The sequence below is a fragment of the Rhopilema esculentum genome, chromosome 13, assembly GCF_057945365.1.
Source record: "Rhopilema esculentum isolate cy_ngs chromosome 13, ASM5794536v1, whole genome shotgun sequence".
Taxonomy (NCBI): domain Eukaryota; kingdom Metazoa; phylum Cnidaria; class Scyphozoa; order Rhizostomeae; family Rhizostomatidae; genus Rhopilema; species Rhopilema esculentum.
In genome coordinates, this window is record NC_142827.1 from 8,769,836 (window position 1) to 8,790,350 (window position 20,515).

Sequence of the window (20,515 nt, forward strand, 5' to 3'; positions counted from 1 at the left end):
CCTCGAACTGATGTAGAGGCTGGTTTTTGAAAGTTAACGCCTTACTTACAATTAGTGACTGCGAGCAAGGCGGTTTTGGGAAGAGTTGCAGCTGGCAAAGGCGAACTTTAAAAATGCTGAAACGAGTAAAGAGGAAGATCCCCGAAAAGGATCGTATTGGACAGGATTTATTTCAGTTCTCAAAGGTTTGTTTTTTCTGTTCACGACCTGTTATCTCGCCCTATAACAACTCAGTCAAATTCAACAGTAGTGAATTTGTTTTCATCTCATCTTGCTCCCAGTTGGTTCCGGTGCATAAAGGTCAACAGTTACTTTTAATCATGTCGAGCTTGTGTTGTCTAGAGCTTTAAGTTTGTTTATACTGCTGAAATTTTATGTAAATATTTGAGTCTATGGTTATCGTAGGGAATAGACGAGAAGTCTAGAATGTAAGGATAAACCCACCCTTAAACTTCTTCAAGTTTGTTGTCAAATGTCAAGAGAGCACTACCTGATGACATTTATTTGTGTCAGTGTTACTCTCATTATGACAGTCAGTTAATCTACGAGTAAGACTTTCATTTCCAGTTTCGATGTCTCCCACACATTATTTCGATTTGGAATAATCTGGGTATCGTTAAAACGAAAATGACAATGCTAATAAAACTCTGAATGTAATGTTGGATGACGCATGCATAGACAGACCAATAACGATTAACCGCTTTGTTTTCTAAGAAGGCGCCTCTATTATTGAAAGCAAAACTCAATTGTTTCTTTTTGAAGTTGATAATTCAATTTAAATACTAATCAGACTATGATTATATCCATCTTTGTCCATCCCCTCAGAATTTTGTAATTTATGACTTTTTGTGTTACATCTTTTCATCTGCAAATTTTTCTCACCATACCACATATGCAATATATGAATTTAACTTTTTAGACTGTTGAACATGGGTTCCCAAACAAAGCAAGTGCCATTGCATATGATGCCAAGCTGAACCTTTTAGCAATTGGAACAAGCATTGGATTTTTAAAAATGTATCCTTACAAATTTTCTGGCCAAATGAAATATAAGTGCAATTGAAGCATGGCTACTATTTGGGTTACTTTAAATATGATTTAATGGAACTTAACATAAACCCAGCCAAACTTCTTTTCAATAATATTTAATCTGGCTGTGGTTTTTTATTTGGTTTTTTTTCTTTTGATCCTTTTCCTGGGATTAATTATATCTTTGTGGTTCTGATTTAACATCTAGCAAGTTGTGAGAAAGAGGAACAAAAACATGATTTTAATAATTTTTCTAAAATTAAAAGAAAAGGAAAGAAATTGCAGTTTCACATTTCTGGGGCAATTTCAAGTTTCAGTACTTCATAAGATTCTTAGTCACATTTTTAAGGTAGAATTGTATACCTTTTCAGAGGCCAGATATTTAAAAAGACCAAAATTTAAGTGAATAAATTTGCTATGTGAGATTTTTTTCAGTAGGGGAAAAGCTTGTGACCTACACGGGCATGTCAGATTTGCCTAAAGGAAACTCGGATGTAACAATTATCACATTGGCTGAAAATCAAATTGAGCTTGAAACTCAGAGTGTCAACTTATAACTTTCATGTTCTATTCAGTTATTCATCTCACATTCTATAGCAGTATATGAGATCCATTATTTTGTGACAGACCACAGTCAAACAGTAATTTTAATTGTTAATAATTATAAAACTATTCTATTATCCTTTAATATTTTTTACAAGGATTTCAGGATCACTCCCACATGACCCTATTGCCCTGATCCACAAAAAATGTTTTTTTCTTAGAAATGTTTTTGATAGAGTTTTTGGATGAGTGTCCCTTTTTTTCTGCAGCATAGTGCCCCTTCCTTTGTATGCCCCTAAGACCTTCAATGCTTCCAAGGTCCCTGGTTTTTCATGACTGTTGTGATTAACGTTTATGTATACAACAGGTTCTGCTACTTAAAGTGCCTTTTTGATATGTATTTAATACCATAGATTATATAATCAAATTCATATAAGCATTCCTTTTAAATACCATTGTTGATATTTTTGCATGAAATATCCAATCTAAACTTGTCCACCAATAAATTCTGTTTACGCTGAAACCCTTTTTCTTTTTGGTGTTGATCTTTATGCTAAAAATGTCATTCTAAGCATTTCCAGATAATAATGAACACCTTCAAGTACTTTATCAATTGTCGAGGCCTTATTTGGAACATTATCAGAATAATTAGCTAATCTTGGGAATTTTGAACCCTTGCAGACTGAAATTATTGAAAATGAAAGAATTGATAAATGTAAAAGAGGAAAATTTCTATTCATCAAATTAATACTCCACTCTTGTTTTTGATGAACTGTCTACAACTGTCTATTTATAGGATACCATATGTCCTGTCTGAGAAGCACAAAACACTATTTGACCTGAAATTGTGATGCTTGATTACCCAGAAGACAAAGAATTTTCAAAAGAACTAGCATTGTGGCAACTGCGGCTTATTATCAGTGCAGGATTCTGTTTTGTTTTACTAGGCAGGATAAAGTCACCATGTTCTTTAATCTCAGCTTTCATTCCTTTTAATTTTGGCTTTGTTCTTTTCTTAAAGTGCTTTGTGTAAAGATTATAAATCATCCCAATTGAAGACTTTTTAATCTACATGGGCTCTTCCACAAAGCTGGAGAATATTTGTTAGCAGAAAATAAATGTTTGTCTGTAGAGTACACAGTATAATCCCTTATTATTTGCACATTTTCATCAATGCAAGCTGGCTTTTCTTTGGATTAATATTATTGAAAATGTTTCCTGAACACTATTTTCAGATCTATTACTGTTTCAGATTGTCTGAGGCATTAATTGATATAGTGGTGCATCGCTAAAAGAGATTAAGGCTCAGGTCTTCAAGGCCTTGTTTCTTGTGATTGCAATTAATTATAGTTCTAATAACTGATGTCTTCTGTGTTGCTAATCTCACCCATTTCAAATATTTTAATGAAAATATTAAGAAATGGTTACAGTTTAGTTTTATAAGGTATCTGAAAGCATGTATGCTGATTGCATGTGTTGATAATATGGCCTAGTTTTGAAGCCCTTCATTCCTAAAAACACATTGTGCCTGAGGAGAACCTATTCTATACCTTTCTGTGTGCTGTATTTGCTTCTTGTAAGCCACCTCTTGATAGATACCTCTTGCTGACTCCTTATTGCAGCAAATTGTTTGTCTTTTTCATTAGCCAATTTGTTTTCTTATTCTGGTTTCTTTTTCTTGATAGATGTAGCCTGCTATTCTCTTAGCAGCTTTTTTACCTCCTCAAAATCTTGTTCAAGCATTCATTTAACCAATCCTCATAATAGCATTTCTTTAGCTGTGGCGGTTTGCTGCCACCTGTACTAATCTTTCACATTACATATATTTTGACAGAGCCATAAAACTTCCGATCCTTAATATAAATCTTATTCCATTCAATTATTGGAAATCCTGTATACATATTGTTACTATGAAAACATGTTACAATATGGTCTCATTTCTTAGATTTCACACTTTAAAATTCAAGCCTACACAGCACTGCAAATATAATTAGGTTGCAACTTTGTTTTTTTACTATTTCTTTTTAGCTATATTTCTCCTAAAATTCTAACACGTTATTCATTTGATTTGGTGTATTTTTAAACAATGAATGTATCATCCAAAGAAGTTGATTTCTTTAACAGTAGAAATTAGATATGGTCGACCTGGGGTTGAACTCTCTGCTTTTCATCCAACAGAGACTTGCATCCAGCAGCTATTTTTCCTACCTGAACAGGTATTGTTTTTCACAAAGCATTTTATGATGTTTTTCTGCAGCCACAGAAAATGAAATAATTAAGTGCTATCTAAATTAACAAACAAAGCCTTGATACTGCTACTATTTGTTGGTGAATTTTCTATTACACAGAAAATTACTTGAGGCAGATTATGAAATTTGTGAAAGCTTGGTAAATAGAGGCAGTGTGAAGATGATGAAATGCCAAGTTTTGAGACAAAGGGATGAAAAAGATGATTCTTAAAGAACAGATATATAATAATATTCCACGAAAATTGTAGAAAATCCATTACACTCACCTTCATAGGGTCCCCCCAAATACTGAGTAGCAGGTAATATTAAAAAACGTAAGTATTCTAATGCTAGTGTATATTTTTCTTTTATTTTTATATATATGATGTAGGATATGTGCTATTTGAACCTAGTAACTGAAGAAAGTGGATTGCTCACTAAATTTTTAAGAAAAGTTCCTCAGAACTAAGAAACAGTTGTTTACTGCCATTTTTGTTTTCAAATAGGGTAAAATTATCAGTGTTTGTGATGACGGTGAGCTCAACACATTGCATCTTTGGGAAGTAAGTGAAAGAGATGGAAGTTCTGTCATGGAAGAGGTCAAAGCTTGTACTTTGGAAGGGAGGTGAGTGTTCACAGTATGGGCAATAGCTCCCTCTATTATAAGTAATCTGCCACATATTGTTAGATTAGTCTATTTTATATTTAATTTTATGTAAAAGAAACATATAGTATGTTGTGGAACCAAGATAAGTATCAACAAGATAAATACTGCATATTTCAAAAGAAGTGTTATGATAATGCAACTGTTCATTGAAGCTGAAAGTAAAGAAGTTCTGCAGCTGATTGCATTCAATTATTCTATTTTGCCTTAATAAAGGGTGCATAATAAAATGTCTTATTTTTTGTTTCAGGTTAAAAAAGATATCAGTATGTTGTTTATCAATGGAGAGAGAGTGTCTCTATATTGGAACAGAAGGCGGCCACATTTACCTTTTGGACCTATGCAGCTTTGGGCTCAAGGATCATATTATTTATCAGGATATTGTCATGCAAAGGTAGATTAAGGATTAAGATAATCACTGTTGTATGGTTTTATTTACTTTTTGACCAAACAAAATAAGACTTTTGCAAATCTAGTATTTGTTACTTGATTCAACAGTTTAATCTTAACATTGTACAATCCGAGATTTGTTATACGAAATTGTATCCTGCGATTACTTATGTGCAAATATAGTTATGCTGTAATTTACATAGATTGTGCACAATTTATTTCATAGTATGCAAAAGAGTGACGTCACTTCTGTATTGTCAAAAATTGGATTTTAATTGATGAAAGGCTTTTTATGCTGAAGGCAGTATTTTGATAAAAATTTTAAAGATAGTTCTCAACAGAAAAATTGCCTGATATCGCATTGCTCGTGAAATTGGTATTTGGAACTCAAACCCGTTTTTCCGCACATCAAAGCATGTTTTACAATATATTAAGGAAATATTGAATAGAGTTTCTGTTTAGCAGGCTCCTCACCGAGTCGATTGTCATTGTTTTGTATACTCGCATAGTTCTAAAGTCCAATATTCTAATACTCCTACTTTAAAATCTTTATTTTTGTAATATAACTTGCTGATATTTCTAGCCTTCCTGGAGACGAAAATAAGACCAACGGAGGTTCAGTGGAAGCCTTAAAGGAGCATCCGTTTGACTCAAGCAGAGTAAGTCATTTTGTCTGGAAGGAACCGATTCGAAGTTGATTCTTTTTAATACCGTGAAAAACAATTTTTCAGTGATATGTATGAGTACAAATCGACAGTTTGTATGTCCTCATTATAGCGCCCATTGGCCTGTTTGGTTCCACTCTGGAACTTGTTAATTGCTCTTAGTGCAACTCCCAGTTTGGCATTGGAAAATATAGACTGTTAGGCTCTTTTTTGGTTTTTCCATCCATTTCAATTCGATGATTGTGACTTATCGACATATTTATCAAAAGGTATATAGTGTTCGTGGTTTCCCACATTCTGCTATTGGAAATGAGAAGTTTAAAGCTGTTCATAATTTGAAGTTTCTTTTCATAGCTTCTAATCGGCTACAAGAAGGGCATAATTGTGTTATGGAACCAAGATAAAATAAAGGCTGAAGGCACGTTTAAGGCATCGCATGATTTAGAGAGCTTGTACTGGCATCACAGTGCTAACCAGTTCATAAGTGCTCATGAACGAGGAATGATATCCATATGGACCATCCAAGAAGCTGAAGACTGCGAGCCGATTCAAGAATCATCGACTCCATATGGACCGTTTCCATGTAAACCGATTCGTAAGGTTGAATGGCAGGATCCATACGTGGTATTTTCTGGAGGTCTACCCAGAGCAAGTTACGGGGATAAGCATGCCATCTCTTTGTTGCAAGGGAACACTGTGCAAGTCGTCTTCGAATTCACTTCGAAAGTGATTGATTTCTTTGTTATAAAAGATGCCCACGACTCGAGTGAGTGATTTTGTAACACAATTCTTTCGTATGGCCTAGGCGGCTATGAAAACCAACTTGGCATAGCCAACATGCCTGTTTCATTGTTTGATTCTCGATCAAGTCGTGACGTCTTCATGTATAGACAGCTAAATCATTGATGCAAGCGTAGATAAATCTAATTTAAAAAATCCAGCTCAACTGCTGCTTTTTGGTGAAAACAAATTTGATGATATTCTGCTGACTCCAATTCTCATGCTGAAAATGTTACATTTAGGGATTTTTGACAGTTTACACATTTGAATTTTTGACAGTTCACAAAGTTAAGAAATTTCACTAGAATATTTTAGGCCTTTTTTTCTGTTACCCAGTTTCAAAGTCATTCTCGGTCGAGTAACTATTTGCCCAATCGTTGTGGTTTGTTTTTGTCTATGCTGCGGGTATTATTACGCAGTTCTAGGTATGTGGTATCAGCATGCCGCTTGAAAGACCTTGATTTGCTAGCAGCTATTTCTATGTTGTCATAGATCGCTCTTCCTTATAATATAAACTTGGTCGTTGAACTTAATATCAATAATACATATTGAAATTTGTGCTATCGTTATGCATATCTGACTATCTGTTCAATTGCGAAAGCGTAAACTGTGAAAAATATCTGAAATGCCTGTTAAATAAACAATGACATCGTCACCGTTTTAAGATTTCCGAACGGACGCTGTTCTCACAAAATTCTGATATTTTGAAATTCAATTGCAGGAAATTTTTCACTATTTTTTGTCTTGAATTATTAATCAGTAGGTTTCCGAGCTTTTCTTTGTATAAGGTTTGTGCTATCTTATTCTTTATATCTGACCGCAAACTGCATTCGGATAAAATGACATAAATTATTGTACAAACCGTTGCAATAGGAAATACACGTTTGTATCATAATTTTTATCTGTTTTTGCTGCAGATGAGCCAATTGCTTTGGCGGTTCTCTGCGAACAAGAATTTGTGATGATTGATTTGAAATCCAAAGAGCAAGGGTATGCATATCAGTTGTCTTTCATCTTGCAATTAGGCCGCATCCCCTATCTTGTCAGATTTTGACTTTTTAAGCCACTCTAAAGCATACATTCAAGCTTTTAAAATCAACAATTACGCAAAACTCTCCTCGGTGACTTGAGATCATTAACGGATGGTAAATATGATGGTACCCTACTAAAAGTTCATTTTTGTTAATCTACACCCCGGATTTTCATGTCGGCCTATGTGTTAATGTCACCGCCAATGCACTAAATTTAAACTACCATCTCCCGTTTTGTATAAGCATTCTCAATCTTTCTCGTGTTTTACGTCTTTATAATGTTGCTATATTTACACCCCTTCATTTCAAATCATTTTCCTCTTCTGCGCGTGTTTCTAGTCTCAAGAGTACAATCTTTACAAGCTTTCTGTAGGCCAAGGCAATTTTCTATCTACCATATGTAAAGGATACCTTTCAACGGTACAACAGAAGTGTGACGAGCTGTCACAGAAACATCTACGCTATTAGACTTACTTCCCTGGGTCCTAAAACAGATGTTTATCCCATAATAATTCAAATAAGCCCGGTAAAAAAATCGCAATCAATCTTTTTTCTTATTGGAAATGGAGAAGCCATATCGAATTATTACGTTAGCTATCGGAGTTGATTGCATTCCAAATTCATCTTTCTATATAGGTTTCCAAGTCACATGCCGCCATACCTAGCATGTTTGCATTCATCAACAATCACATGCTCAATCCACTGTCATGACTGTCCAGATGAGTTGTGGAACAGAATAAAATCTCTTGGAGAGAAATGTTTTCGTGGTGAACAGTCTAAAGAGGTAAAATGAAGTCCTGCCTTATTGTATTTTTTGGACTTATGTTGATCTTCACTTGTTTAAAGTTTATTTCAGACCCAAAACATTTGTTGAAAATTTCACAGATTTTTACACCGTACATGGTTAAACAAAGCCTTTTTAGTGTAAGTAACGAAATGACATCATAGGTAACAGACCACTCAGTTTTTTACATATTATTAAGTCCAAATGTAGGGGTCAAATTCTCTTCTAGCAGTTACGTTCTCGAGTGTGAGATCAGATTATGTATTTCAGAAACATTCGTAGCTGGGGCTTTTTTCAAAGGCCATTCTTACTTGTCAATTTACTGTTTAAACTTTTCAGTAGTTGGTGCATGACTCTAATCCCAAATTTACAATCTTGCAGACAATTTAGGGTATTGTGCACTCCACCCCTTACTCCCCTCCTTTGTTATGGATGTACTTCAGCTTGAGTCAGTGACCTATTTACTCATTGTCAGCTGCATTCCTAATGTAGATTGCTTTTGTTTTCAGCCATGGCCAATAAACGGCGGCAAATCTCTTCTTAAAAAGTCCAATTTTCACGACCTTTTAGTTACCGGGTAGGTGTTTCCTTCTTTCTATTTTTGTCAGACCAACTAGCACTTTAAAGCTGTACTATATCTGGTGACAGGGTTTAGGGGCACATCGTCCCAAGGAGAGCCAGAAATGCTAGGATAAGATAAAACTTTTCTTTTGATAAGACAAGTTTTGTTATCCTTAACATTCTTTAATTAAATAGTTACATTACAAATTTAAATGCGACGTAGCTGGCAACTATATTTCCATCAAAATGTCTTCATCCGAGGGCCATCTTCTTTATCTGAGCCAAGCCCCAGAACCTTTCTGCACTTGGTTGGAATGCAATACCATAAATCCTCGAATTGCCCCCTCCCCCCCTCGAAAAAGGCCCCCCGTCGAACAAGCCCCCACCCTATAACTACAAATTGTCAATAAGCCCCTACTGCTACCGTACATTCTCGAATCGTACCCCTCAATTTGATGATTTTCATCATCTGAGGTTGCCTATAGCGTTTTATTGAATTACCACGACAAATTATACTTTTGGTAGTAATTAATTAAATGCTCATAAAGAAATCTCTACTAAAATAAACGAGGTCTTTTAATAATGTAATCTTAATGTCAACAATAATTCTTTAAGCCCCCCCCCCCCCCCTCGTATAAGCCCCCCCCCTCGAATGAGCCCCAATCCAAAAATATCGAAAATAGGGGGCTAATTCGAGGATTTACGGTAATCTTGTTCTTCTTACCAAAGATTTTCATATTCAATTTCAAACATCATCTCTGAAACATTGTTAAACCTCATTTTATGGTGAGATTGTTTGCTTTTGCAGCCATGAAGATGGAAGCATCAAGTTCTGGGATGTTTCCCAAGTAAACATGCACTTAATGTGCACCATAATGACATCACGAGTTCTAAAATGCGACCTTGACGACGAGCCTCCCCATGATCCGGATGCTGACGATGAAGGCTGGCCTCCATTCAAAAAAGTTGGGGCATTTGATCCCTTGCTAGATGATACCAGATTCGTCATTCTGAAATTGGCACTTTGTCCAATTACCCAACTACTTATTGTTGGTGGGGCTGGCGGCCAGGTCATTTTCTATAATCTTGCAAAAGAGAGGATCGAATCTCCAGAGGTAATTATTCTTTTCCTGGCCATATCTTTTATGAAAACGATGCTGCCTCGCCTCCTCAGACATAAGCAATCTTTTTGGCAAGTCCTGTTAAGTCAAGTCTTCGTGAGATTCAAAATATTCTTTCGGCCTTTTTACATTGGAACACTTATGCTCCTCTTGTTTTCGAAATTAAAGTTTTTATATATATATATATATATATATGATCTTTAATCTATTTTAAAACTATTGTGCATAAATCAGTTGTTTTTCTGTTGCAGTATGAGAATATAAACGTAATAGCCAAACTAGATGGTTTTGAATGGAAGGGCAATGGGCCACTGTCTTTGAAACAGAATATCGACGGCACAAATGGCATTTTACCTGAAAGGGTCGTACAGCTTCAGCCGCCAGCCGCTGTCACTGCGGTCGCGTTAAATTCTGCTTGGCAATTGTGAGTCGTCACACCTTTTAATGAATATATTCTTTTTGTCATTTTAAAGGGCAATGTCTTTGGTTCGTGCAAACATCAAGGCATATCAACTCACGAGAGATTTAACACATATCCAGTTTACGACGAGACACTCTTCGCTTAGTTATTTGATTCTTCCCTAAGCTTGTTAGTGAACTAGACAGTGAGATACTGACATCAATAACTTATTATGATAAGAATAATGGTTTTGTAGATTTACTTTGAAGGCAGCTGCCTGAACATGCAAATTTTTTTAGTTTAGGCCATCTCTTTAAAATCGAATCTATTCGAAGATGTTTTTAAAAAGATTGTTATTATTTGCTTAAAATGTTGAGATGATTTATATAAAATCGTTCAAAGACTGAGCTCCAACTATGCCATTCAGTTATCTCAAATTACCTTTAAAGGACCTAGATATTTAATCATGCTTTCCAATGATGAAGGAATTAAATATTCTTGCAATTCATTGGTAAGTGTCCACAGCTGCTGAATCGTAATGATGCGACAGGTTTTTTGCAATGACAGAGTGACTGGCATCGAATGCTTTATACTGATTTTATTTGGGATAGACTTGCTGCTTTTGTGGTGTATTTTTATTGGAGGCTCGGTTATTTTAGATTCCTTGGATCTCTTTTGACCTTTCATTGAACCCAATTTAACTGTTTGATTGTACGAACTGTACCCATTAGTTTTGTCCCTTGCTATCAATTTTTCCTTTTTTCTTGCTCTAGAGCTGCAGTTGGGACATGTCATGGCTTTGTTGCTTACGATTATCGAAGTGGCAAAGTTGCCTTGACAAAATGCACTATCAGTCCAACTGGTACGTATTTGTCAACTTCACCCGTCATAACTTTTTATTTCAAATGTTACATTGGAGCAGGGACTGGCAACCTCTGATCCGTGGGTCGAAATCCAGTCCGTGGGACAAATCCTACCCGCTAGTCGATCCGTCCCGACAGTAAATTTTAGCTGTACTCTGATCTTCAGAATGTTTGCCAAAAATTAATTAACAAGTCATAATAAATTGTAATTATAAAACTCCCAATGAAAAGTGATATCTTGTGGCTTATTTCGTTAATCTGCAAGGAATTTTTATCGTACCTCTAACTGAGCTATGCACCAAAGTGTCTATCCTTCAAAATTCTTATGGCAAGAGCCTTTTCTCGTTGAGGAGGTTCATCAGCAAGAAATTTTGTAAAGGTTTAAAAATTGACATAAAATAGTAGTTGCATGAGTCACAAGAAAGTAAACTAGTTTTTAATGTATTTTTATTATTTCTCGCAGGACTTGAGATAAGTATGGTAACAAAATTTTGTTTTGTAGAAATAAAAACTTTATTTGATACTGAAAACTGGTGTTTATATGGTCGGGTTCATACGACCCAACTCGCTGCGCTAAGATACCAAGCAACATACTTGTTGCAATGCATTATTGTAATCGTAGGTTACAGTTTAACACAATTGAGGAGAACTCATAAAAATCCAACTTCACTTTATATAAAACCATTTACAGCGTATATTTACAAGCATAGCGTGATTCTCGAACTTCTACTCAAACGACCTTACTCGCTAACATTATCTCCAGCACTAACTCGACTCTAACTCGATATGACTAATGATGCATGAGCCGTAACCCTTACCATGACTACTTCACAACATGCATCTCATAATCTGTCCCTCCCACGGAGAACTGTTCTAAATTTAAGATTTTACGTGCAAATGAGCTTGAATTTGGAAGTCGTACTTGGCTGCAAAAGTTGAGAATTGAATGTGCTATGAACTTAGCAAAATATTCCCTGCTGTTTAAAATCCCAAACATTTTTTCTGTTTAGATCAGTTTCTCTGATTTTCGTGAATACTGCAGAAAGCAGATTAAATATTCTCAATACATTCAATGAATTATTCACAATAGACGGAACCTAGATTTATTCGATGCAGCGTTCTCATCAAAACTTGGCATCAAGAGCAGTTATTTTGGCTCTTTACAGAAACCAAACTAAGCAATGCTTGGGATTTTTTGTAGAATATTAAAAAGCATCAATACTTTTTAATCTATCTTCTCACTATACTTTTAAGTGAAACCCGACTGCTACTTTTTGCAATGACTCTGTAAGGAATAGGCATGCCTTGAAACCACCTTCATTAGGATAAATTAGGATGAAATAGGCATGCCAACAGTTCTTCACTTTCTTTTTTTCAGGTTGAATTTTGCACTATTCATTCTGTATTTTTCAATTCCCCAGATCTAAGTGCAGGGCACTCCACGAATTCTTCCATGAATTAAATAATCCACAACCCCGATAATTGCCTGCATTGATTGAAGCTGAAGAATTGTCAGTCTTAATCCGTAATTTTCTTTGTTGCAGATCTTGCAAACACAGGCGGACCAATTCAAAGACGAAAATCATTTACGAAATCCTTACGAGACTCGATTCGACGATTCAGGAGTCGTAAAAGCACTCGAGGATCGCGGCGTAAAAGGGCTGCTGGTGCCAACGAGGCTACAGAAGGATCATCTTCCAGTCCTCGTACCCAGTCCCCAATCGAAATCGAACGATCTTCAGCGCCACGACTGATTGACGAGAGCAGAGTTGACGAATCATTGCTTAGCTTGGTAAAGTGTTTATACTTTGCGGAGACATTCATCACTGATGGTAAGTCTCTAAAAGATGCTAAACTTTTAATAAAATCCTGGTCACTACCCCATGCAAGATTATGTACCTAGTTATGCATTTTTTCGTGCGAAGCGAAAGTTATGCATGCGAAAAAAATTTCTGTTTGTTCGCTAAAATGAATGGGTTTCGAGATAGCAAGAAAGAAGAGGGTTGTTCATTGCCCGAGTAGTAAGTATAAAAGCAGATAACACATAGCTCATATTTAGTTAAATATTTTTGATAGAGAAAGTTACAATGCCCTTTTGCTGATCTTTTACAGCAACTCATCAAACACCAACTCTCTGGGCTGGAACGAATTCTGGTTCAATATTCGTTTATTCTATAACCATTCCCGATGAGGAGAGACGGCAAGAAAACTCGATTGCTGCCGAGGTAGGTAAAGAAATAAAGCTTAGGCACCATGCCCCCGTTGTGTCTATCAACATATTGGATAAAAACGGAGTGCCACTGCCGTCTCTCAAGGAGGTCGAAGCGGGTCGTGAGAAGCCAGCTGATTCCACAGGACCACACTCGTTGCTTATTTGCTCAGAAGAGCAGTTGAAAATATTCGCATTGCCAACTTTGAGACCAAAAAACAAAGAAAAGCTCACAGCCATTGATGGGTCACGAGTAAGGCGGATAGGAATGATAAAAGTCCCTGCGAAGAAAGGTGAGCTGCTTTATTTATTGAATGTCAAAAAGTAATTTCTTAACCCTTGATAATTTTCTTGTTGATTTTGCTATGCGGTGAAGCTTTCTTATAACGGACACCTCTTAATGACGAATGCCTCCCAGCATAGGCAATGCACCCACTAACGGACACTTTTTGATAACGGACACCTCCCCATAACGAACGCCTCCCAGTAACGGACACATCCTGATAACAGACACCTCCCAGTAACGGACACTTTCTGATTTCGGACACTTCCCAGTAACGAATTCCTCCCAGCAACGGACACTTCCTGATAACGGACATCTCCCAGTAACTGACACTTTCTGATTTCGGACACCTCCCAGTAACGATTCCTCCCAGTAACGGACATGCCCTGATAACGGACACCTCCAAGTAACGGACACTTCCTGATAACGGACACCTGACCTTAAAGCTTTCCTCTTGACGGGCATAATATTCATTTTCCTTCCAACTTTCTTTTCTAATGTCAAAGCCTAGTTACCTCCAAATAACAGATTTCATCTCATAACGGACAATGAATCAGATCGCACAAGCGTCCGTCACTTGTACTGTACTTGTGTAAGATAAATCGGTATGTGAAACTCGAAAGGGCCAATTTCCCATTAAAACATATCCATTTTTGAGTAAGGAAATTGATTATTGCTTCAAGCTCTGTTTAACATTTTTGGCATTGTGCACTTAATTGGTGCATTAATTATTTCGTTCTTAATTGGTGCATTAATTATTTCGTTTTTATGAACTAGTAAAATCGGTTTTCGAAAATTTTGACTAAACAAGTACATTTTGGTCTTATATGACTATGTATGGTGGTATCGTAAAGCTATATGGTGTAAACCATTTAGAGAAACCTCCCATTTACAGGCATCTCCATGCCAAGGATATTTATTTTATTTCATTTCATTTCATTATGCTTCATTAAATCTAAATACTCGTTGTTTCGTACGGGTGAAGCTCTTTATTTTGATGTCATTAATTGTAAAATTGACAGGAATTTTAATATATTTCATATTAACATATAATACCCAGCAGAAACCTTTTTCTGGTCGATTTTCCAGCTTTATTTTTAGCGCCAACCAACCAGTCTCATGATGGATTTCCGAAACATCTTATGTTTCTTCAAAACTCATGCGTTTCTTTATTTTTTGCTTTGAGTACTGAAGTTTCTAAATTTTTCTTGATTTCCAGTACTCGTTAAATCTCTTATGAAAATGCTTGTACATTGATGTTTAATTGTCTACTTTGACGCTGTTTTTGTCTGTGCGATTTTCAGAAGAAGAGACCGTTGACTACCATTGCATGGCTTGTTTGACCAATTTAGGAGATATTGTCATTTATGCTGTACCCAGTCTTCGACCTCATATGAAAACAAATGCTATTAAAAAAGATAATATTTGGTAAGTACTGTTTGTTTTTCTTTACTTTCTGTTTCAGTTATTTTAATACCACAATTTCATTGTCGGATTTAGCGATTTCCATTGTCAGATTTGCCGATAACTTTGAATTTTCCTGTATAAAGGTTTATTTAGTCGCGTATTTAGGCTTTACTGAGATGGAATGAACTGATTTCTTATAAAAAATCACTGCTTTCAATAAGGACCTTTATGGAAAAGATATTTTAAAGATTATGTGGCTTTAGTCATTTTTTCTAGAGTCTATTTTGAACAGCAATGGGCAGGATCGTTTGCTCGATTAGATGTGTAAAATGTAAATGTTTAACGAGATGGAAAAGATACCGTGTGCATTTATTGTTAATGCATCATTTCGTTTCTTTAGCTCAGTTAATGATTATTAATTATACAGGACCTAATAAGATCTAAATAATAACAAAATGATAACTTCTTTAAATGATATGTTCGTTAAAACGGTACTTGAGCATGCTAGCTTCGTTCAGTGTTTAGCTTTTAACCGCCTTGTTTCCGCGCTCTTTGTTACGATAAGGTAAGGTAAGGGTTGCTTGTCTGGAGCTACTCCTTCACAATTTTTCCGAATAAAGATTCCAGCCAGATATTCACGGCCATATAAGTCATGGAACTTCCAGAGAAGGCAATTCTAGAGAAGCGATCATTGATATTTTAGTAACCTCCAATTTCCTTAACTAATTAATAAATACTCACCTATTCAGATCATATATAAATACATTGCATCTTATTTCACAATTAATAATTATTTTTATTTCTTTAGCGCCATACATTCGACGGTCTTGACAAGAAATGGTCAAGGATTTTACTTGCGAAGTAACACTGAAATACAAGGATTTTGCCTTACGGTCAATGAAATGTAAGTCTCATAAGCCATTCTCTGATTTCAGGTTTACATATCTCTCTACCTTTAAGACAGATCTGAACTTAAGAAAAGCTTCTTCTTCAGATCTGTCTTATTCATGACTGGTTTTCACACTCGACCTGTTTTCAGTTTCCTTAACCTTTTGACAGTTAGCACTGGACCTCTTTTCTTTTTCCTCGACGATTGACAGTTTCTTAAATATTTGGCTCTTCAGTAAATTTACTTTTCTTGACGGATATCTAATTCAATTTTCCAGAATTGCTATAGCCGTAGACCATTATTCTGTGTCAACAGGGTAGACAATAGCCATTCTAAGCATTGCGCATAGAGGTTGTATCATATTTTGCTAAAGTTCTTGCGAAATATAGGTGAATATTTACACCAAAGTAATAAAGTCGGGTTCAGAATCTTTGATCTTAACAAAATTGATGCAATATTATGGAGTTTGGAACACAACTAACAAATTGTTTTCGGGCTGTACCACACTTGGCTTTAATATAATTCTTACTGTGTATCCTTAATAGTTGATTAAGCTGGACAGGTCATGCACCGGATTTCATTACGACTTTGTTACGTCCATTTCTTATTCAGTGTAAAACCAAACTGCGTGCTCAGTCCTGAGGATTCAACAGAGGACGAGACGGTTCTTCAAGACACCGCCGCTGCATCCACACAGAACGAACAGAAACCTGCTCCACTAGAGCCTGATACTGAATCGCATTCACCTCCGAAATCAGAGACGACAAGTCCGCCGGATGTCATCCCCGCGAGCGACAAAATCAGATCGAGTCCGGAGACGGTCGGGAATTGGTCGGTTACTCTGACGGAAACAAATACAACACAAAATCACGTACCAACTAGTGAAGAGAAGGTCACAATAACAACAACAGAAGAAATCGTGAAAAGTGAAGATGGAAGTGAGGTTCTTGAATCGGTTGAATTTGAGACCCGTGAAACTGTGATTGTGTCTAAGACCACACAACAAATAGTCACTTCAAAGACTGTCGAAACAGTTGTCGTTAATAGTGAAGAGGTGAGTAAACATTTTGGTTCTCAAAATGTTACAAGATGTAGTGAAACGGGGAATTGTATTCTGTCGTTTATTTTGTGTATATATCCTAATTGTCTTTTCATTTTCCATACCGATGGTTCCACGATTTATCCTTTCATATTTTTAGCAGATACCATTTTGGAAACCTTTATCATCTATGTCTGTTTGAGCAAATAATGCATTTCTGCGGCTCATTTCATTTTTTCATTTTAATGCCTTTATACACAAAATTCCCTTCAGCTTACAACTAAATACCAAATAAGAAAATTAATACCCTTTTTATATTAATATAATCCATATACAGTTAAAGCCAAGTACAGTAATTTATCTTATAGCAGCTGCTCTTCCAGGGAGTCGTGTTTTATATTGTGTTCAGCTCGTATAATAACTTTTCAATTGCTTTTTGGATTTACTAAGTGTAGAGAGCTCTCTGATATTGATGGGAATATCGTTCAAAGCTTTCAGAACCGAATAGTGAAAGCCTTTCTTGACAAATTCAAGGTTATTTCTTGGGATTTGTAGGTCCCTGCAATTCCTTGTTCTGTAGTTGGAGTGTTGGGTCCTATGATGATATTTATCTCAAAGGCTTTCGGGACATTGTCTGCTGATTATTTTGTATGTCATAACTGATGGATCGAGCTTTGTGAGTTGCTCAACGGTCAGCCAGTTGTGAGAACAGTTGTCTTTTTGTCTGGCCTTATCAATAATCGAGCATGCTCTGTCCTGCAGACGTTGGAGTGTATTCAATTTAGATTTAGGAAGACTTCCCCATATAACAATAGCGTGTCTCAGATAGCTTTCGATAAGTGCACGGTACACATTGTCAAGCTGGGATTGTGAAATAGGATTTTTCAGTTTTTTAGCGATTTTAGATCGCCATTGATATTTCCTTTCACTTATCTTTCCACTTAAACCTATAATGCACGGGCGCTACAATAGCATGTCGGGGGAGGGGGGGGGGTTGAAATTACCCGCTCCTTTTAAGGCTCGAACTAACGCATGTCAGACATTTTCAGTTGGTTTGATGGTACAACAATTTTTTAGTTTTCATAACGCATATTTTTTGCTAAAGTTACTACTTTAATTCATCTTTGGCAATAAATCTGGTCCTTTAGAAAATATCCATAAATCTTGGACCAATTAAGATATACCAATGGTCGACCTCTCGTTGTAAAACGGTTTGAATGCTTTAAATAATTATCAACTCATGTGAAGTCAATTTTAAATTTTTGGAACTGTTGATACCATTCTTTTTATATGTACCTTTTTCTTCCTAACACAAATAAAAATTCTGATAACACGTGAATTTTCTAACGGTTTTTTACCCGAGATTCGTAACTGATTAATCCACTCATAAAGAAGCAATTCCCTTTTGTTGTAGAAAACAGTTATCGAAGGTATGCACGATATCCTGAAGCACAGCCTCGATGAAAAGCCAGCTGGAGACGAGGTTAATCCATGAGCACATGTGAGACATGGCGACTATGCTGCTTTCTGTTCACCTGTAAATACACACTGAAATCGCTTTGCAGTTATTGCCACCATTGTGTGAGCTAGAAAAACGAACAGTTCTAACAGCACCAAGTTATAGTCAAGTAATATCGAAAACCTGAGACTTTTAGACCCTTATTTGCAACGATAATGTTGTTATGTTCATCGTCAGTAGAAAACAGATCGTTAAACTTCGTAGATAACGCCGACTATACACGATGTTATGTTTGTGGAATTCGCATCATTTGCTTGAAAGTTGCCACTCTTTCTTCAACTGTTTTGATGCTTGGAAAGCCGCTGCTTTAGAATCAGCATTTCAGAAATTCCAGCTAAACTTTCACGTTTGTTTAGATGTATTATTTAAGTTTAGATTTTGCTTCCCAGGAGAATTGTATTGTCTTCGTTTTTAAAGGTAATTTTTTTAAATGAAGTAGCATTAATGTTGAAATTTTTAAATATCTCATTTAGGTAACCTAAACTTTTATATATTAGAACCAATTTTGCGTCGATACGACGGCGCCAGTTTTGTTCAAATTCTCCTTTATTCCCTTCTTCAAGCAATTCCCCTATAGCTTTCTCCCAAACGGAATGCAATTTTCTTTTGCGAACAAAAAGTTCGATTCGCGTCTGCAAATCTTCACTAAACCAGTGCTCTCCTTGTCAATATAGTCTTTTCAGTAAAATAGAATTCAATTCTCCAATGCTTCCTGTCGTTATCACGAGTTAGTTGTATTGGCTTACCTAACGTATGACAGACCTGCCTTGGCATGAGTACAGTCGCTTTTTCGAGGGTAACCCAGTCCTTATCTACCCCCCTCACTAGAAACTCACTAGTTCCATACAGATCATCATATGCATTTTTCTTATGTTCAGCAATTCTTGTGATTTCAAACGCCAAAGAAAGAACTTTGGCTTTTTTAGTGGTTGGAAATGAACTGAGTTTTTCCCTTTACATGAACAATTTACGTTACAATTAAAAAATCTTAACAAGCCTCTTCATTTTACGTAATCGATCACCATATATGAGCAAACAGGACAATTTTGCGTGTGTATATATGCTAAAGATGTATGTCCTTTTGAATATTATCCGGCAACTTCTACCATAGTCGTTGAATGCAAGTATATCGCATTTATGGTTTGTAAGATCTTATTGTTTTACTGTTAGTAAATATTAGCATTCTAAGGTATTAAAGGGACGCTTCCATTTAAGAAGTTTTTACTGAAACGATGTGATTTATTTAATTGTCAGAAATGTTTTAACTTTTTATTTCCTTATTGTTTGAAACAGTAAACGAATTGTAGAAAATGAGATTGTAACTAACAAGAACTTGTGTGAAGATTTCCTTCGTGGACCTTGGTTTTTAGAAAAGAGAAATATCACATATTTTAGCTATCAAGCTTCAAATTAACATACCCTTGGTTTCATAGTTTCAACTAATATAGCGTTTTTGTCACGACAACCGTTGTATCGTGGGCAGGGGCGCAGTGGCTGGGGGGTAATATTAGATAAAATGTAAGATTTTTATCGATCGTGTCCAAAAGGTCACATATTTTTTTTAACCTGTCGTAAAATAGGGCATGCTCAACCCTTCTTACTTATTTTCATTAGAGTATTTATCGGAATCATTGCATTGCTGAAATTTATAAAGGAAATTAACGCTTTGGTCTCAGTTATTTTATAAACTCCCATTTCTGACAGTTAAGATTCAATTCAGTTCATTTCGAAATTAATTCGTTGGTGTTGTAGAAGACGCAAAAAGTTATTGTTTTCGCCATGACTTAGAAGAGGAAAATTTTGTCGAGCGACGAATACGCAGAAAGAAAAGATGCCAGGGAAAAATTGCATGGATGAATTAGAGGGAAATAGGGAATCCGTATATCATCGTGATTGTAGATACAGCTATCAGCTCAATGAATACAAGATTCACGTCTCATAAGGCAATTTTGACAGATTTTGCCTTGCTCAACCCTGAATGTTTTCAAAAAATAATTGAAAGGCAGTTGTGTGCAGTGTCATTCAAAAAGGTTGCGAAGAATTACGGCCTGGATGACGAAAAATTAAGAGGTGATGAGTACAGCTCTTTCGTCAATAATTACCGTAACTT

At 35.9% G+C, this 20,515-nt stretch overlaps 1 protein-coding gene across 1 annotated transcript; it reads left to right on the forward strand.

Moving 5' to 3' along the window:
- The first annotated feature begins 25 nt into the window (after positions 1-25).
- Positions 26-19,747, forward strand: LOC135691909 (lethal(2) giant larvae protein homolog 1). Its single transcript, XM_065209907.2, has 19 exons — positions 26-185; positions 920-1,017; positions 3,707-3,788; positions 4,307-4,425; positions 4,715-4,858; positions 5,438-5,513; positions 5,874-6,285; positions 7,217-7,289; positions 7,967-8,114; positions 8,624-8,691; positions 9,484-9,790; positions 10,048-10,220; positions 10,970-11,058; positions 12,604-12,891; positions 13,172-13,561; positions 14,856-14,979; positions 15,767-15,862; positions 16,460-16,901; positions 18,301-19,747. Exons 1-19 carry the CDS (start codon positions 114-116, stop codon positions 18,379-18,381), a joined length of 3,282 nt encoding a protein of 1,093 aa, XP_065065979.2. The 5' UTR covers positions 26-113; the 3' UTR covers positions 18,382-19,747.
- The last annotated feature ends 768 nt before the right edge of the window (positions 19,748-20,515 follow it).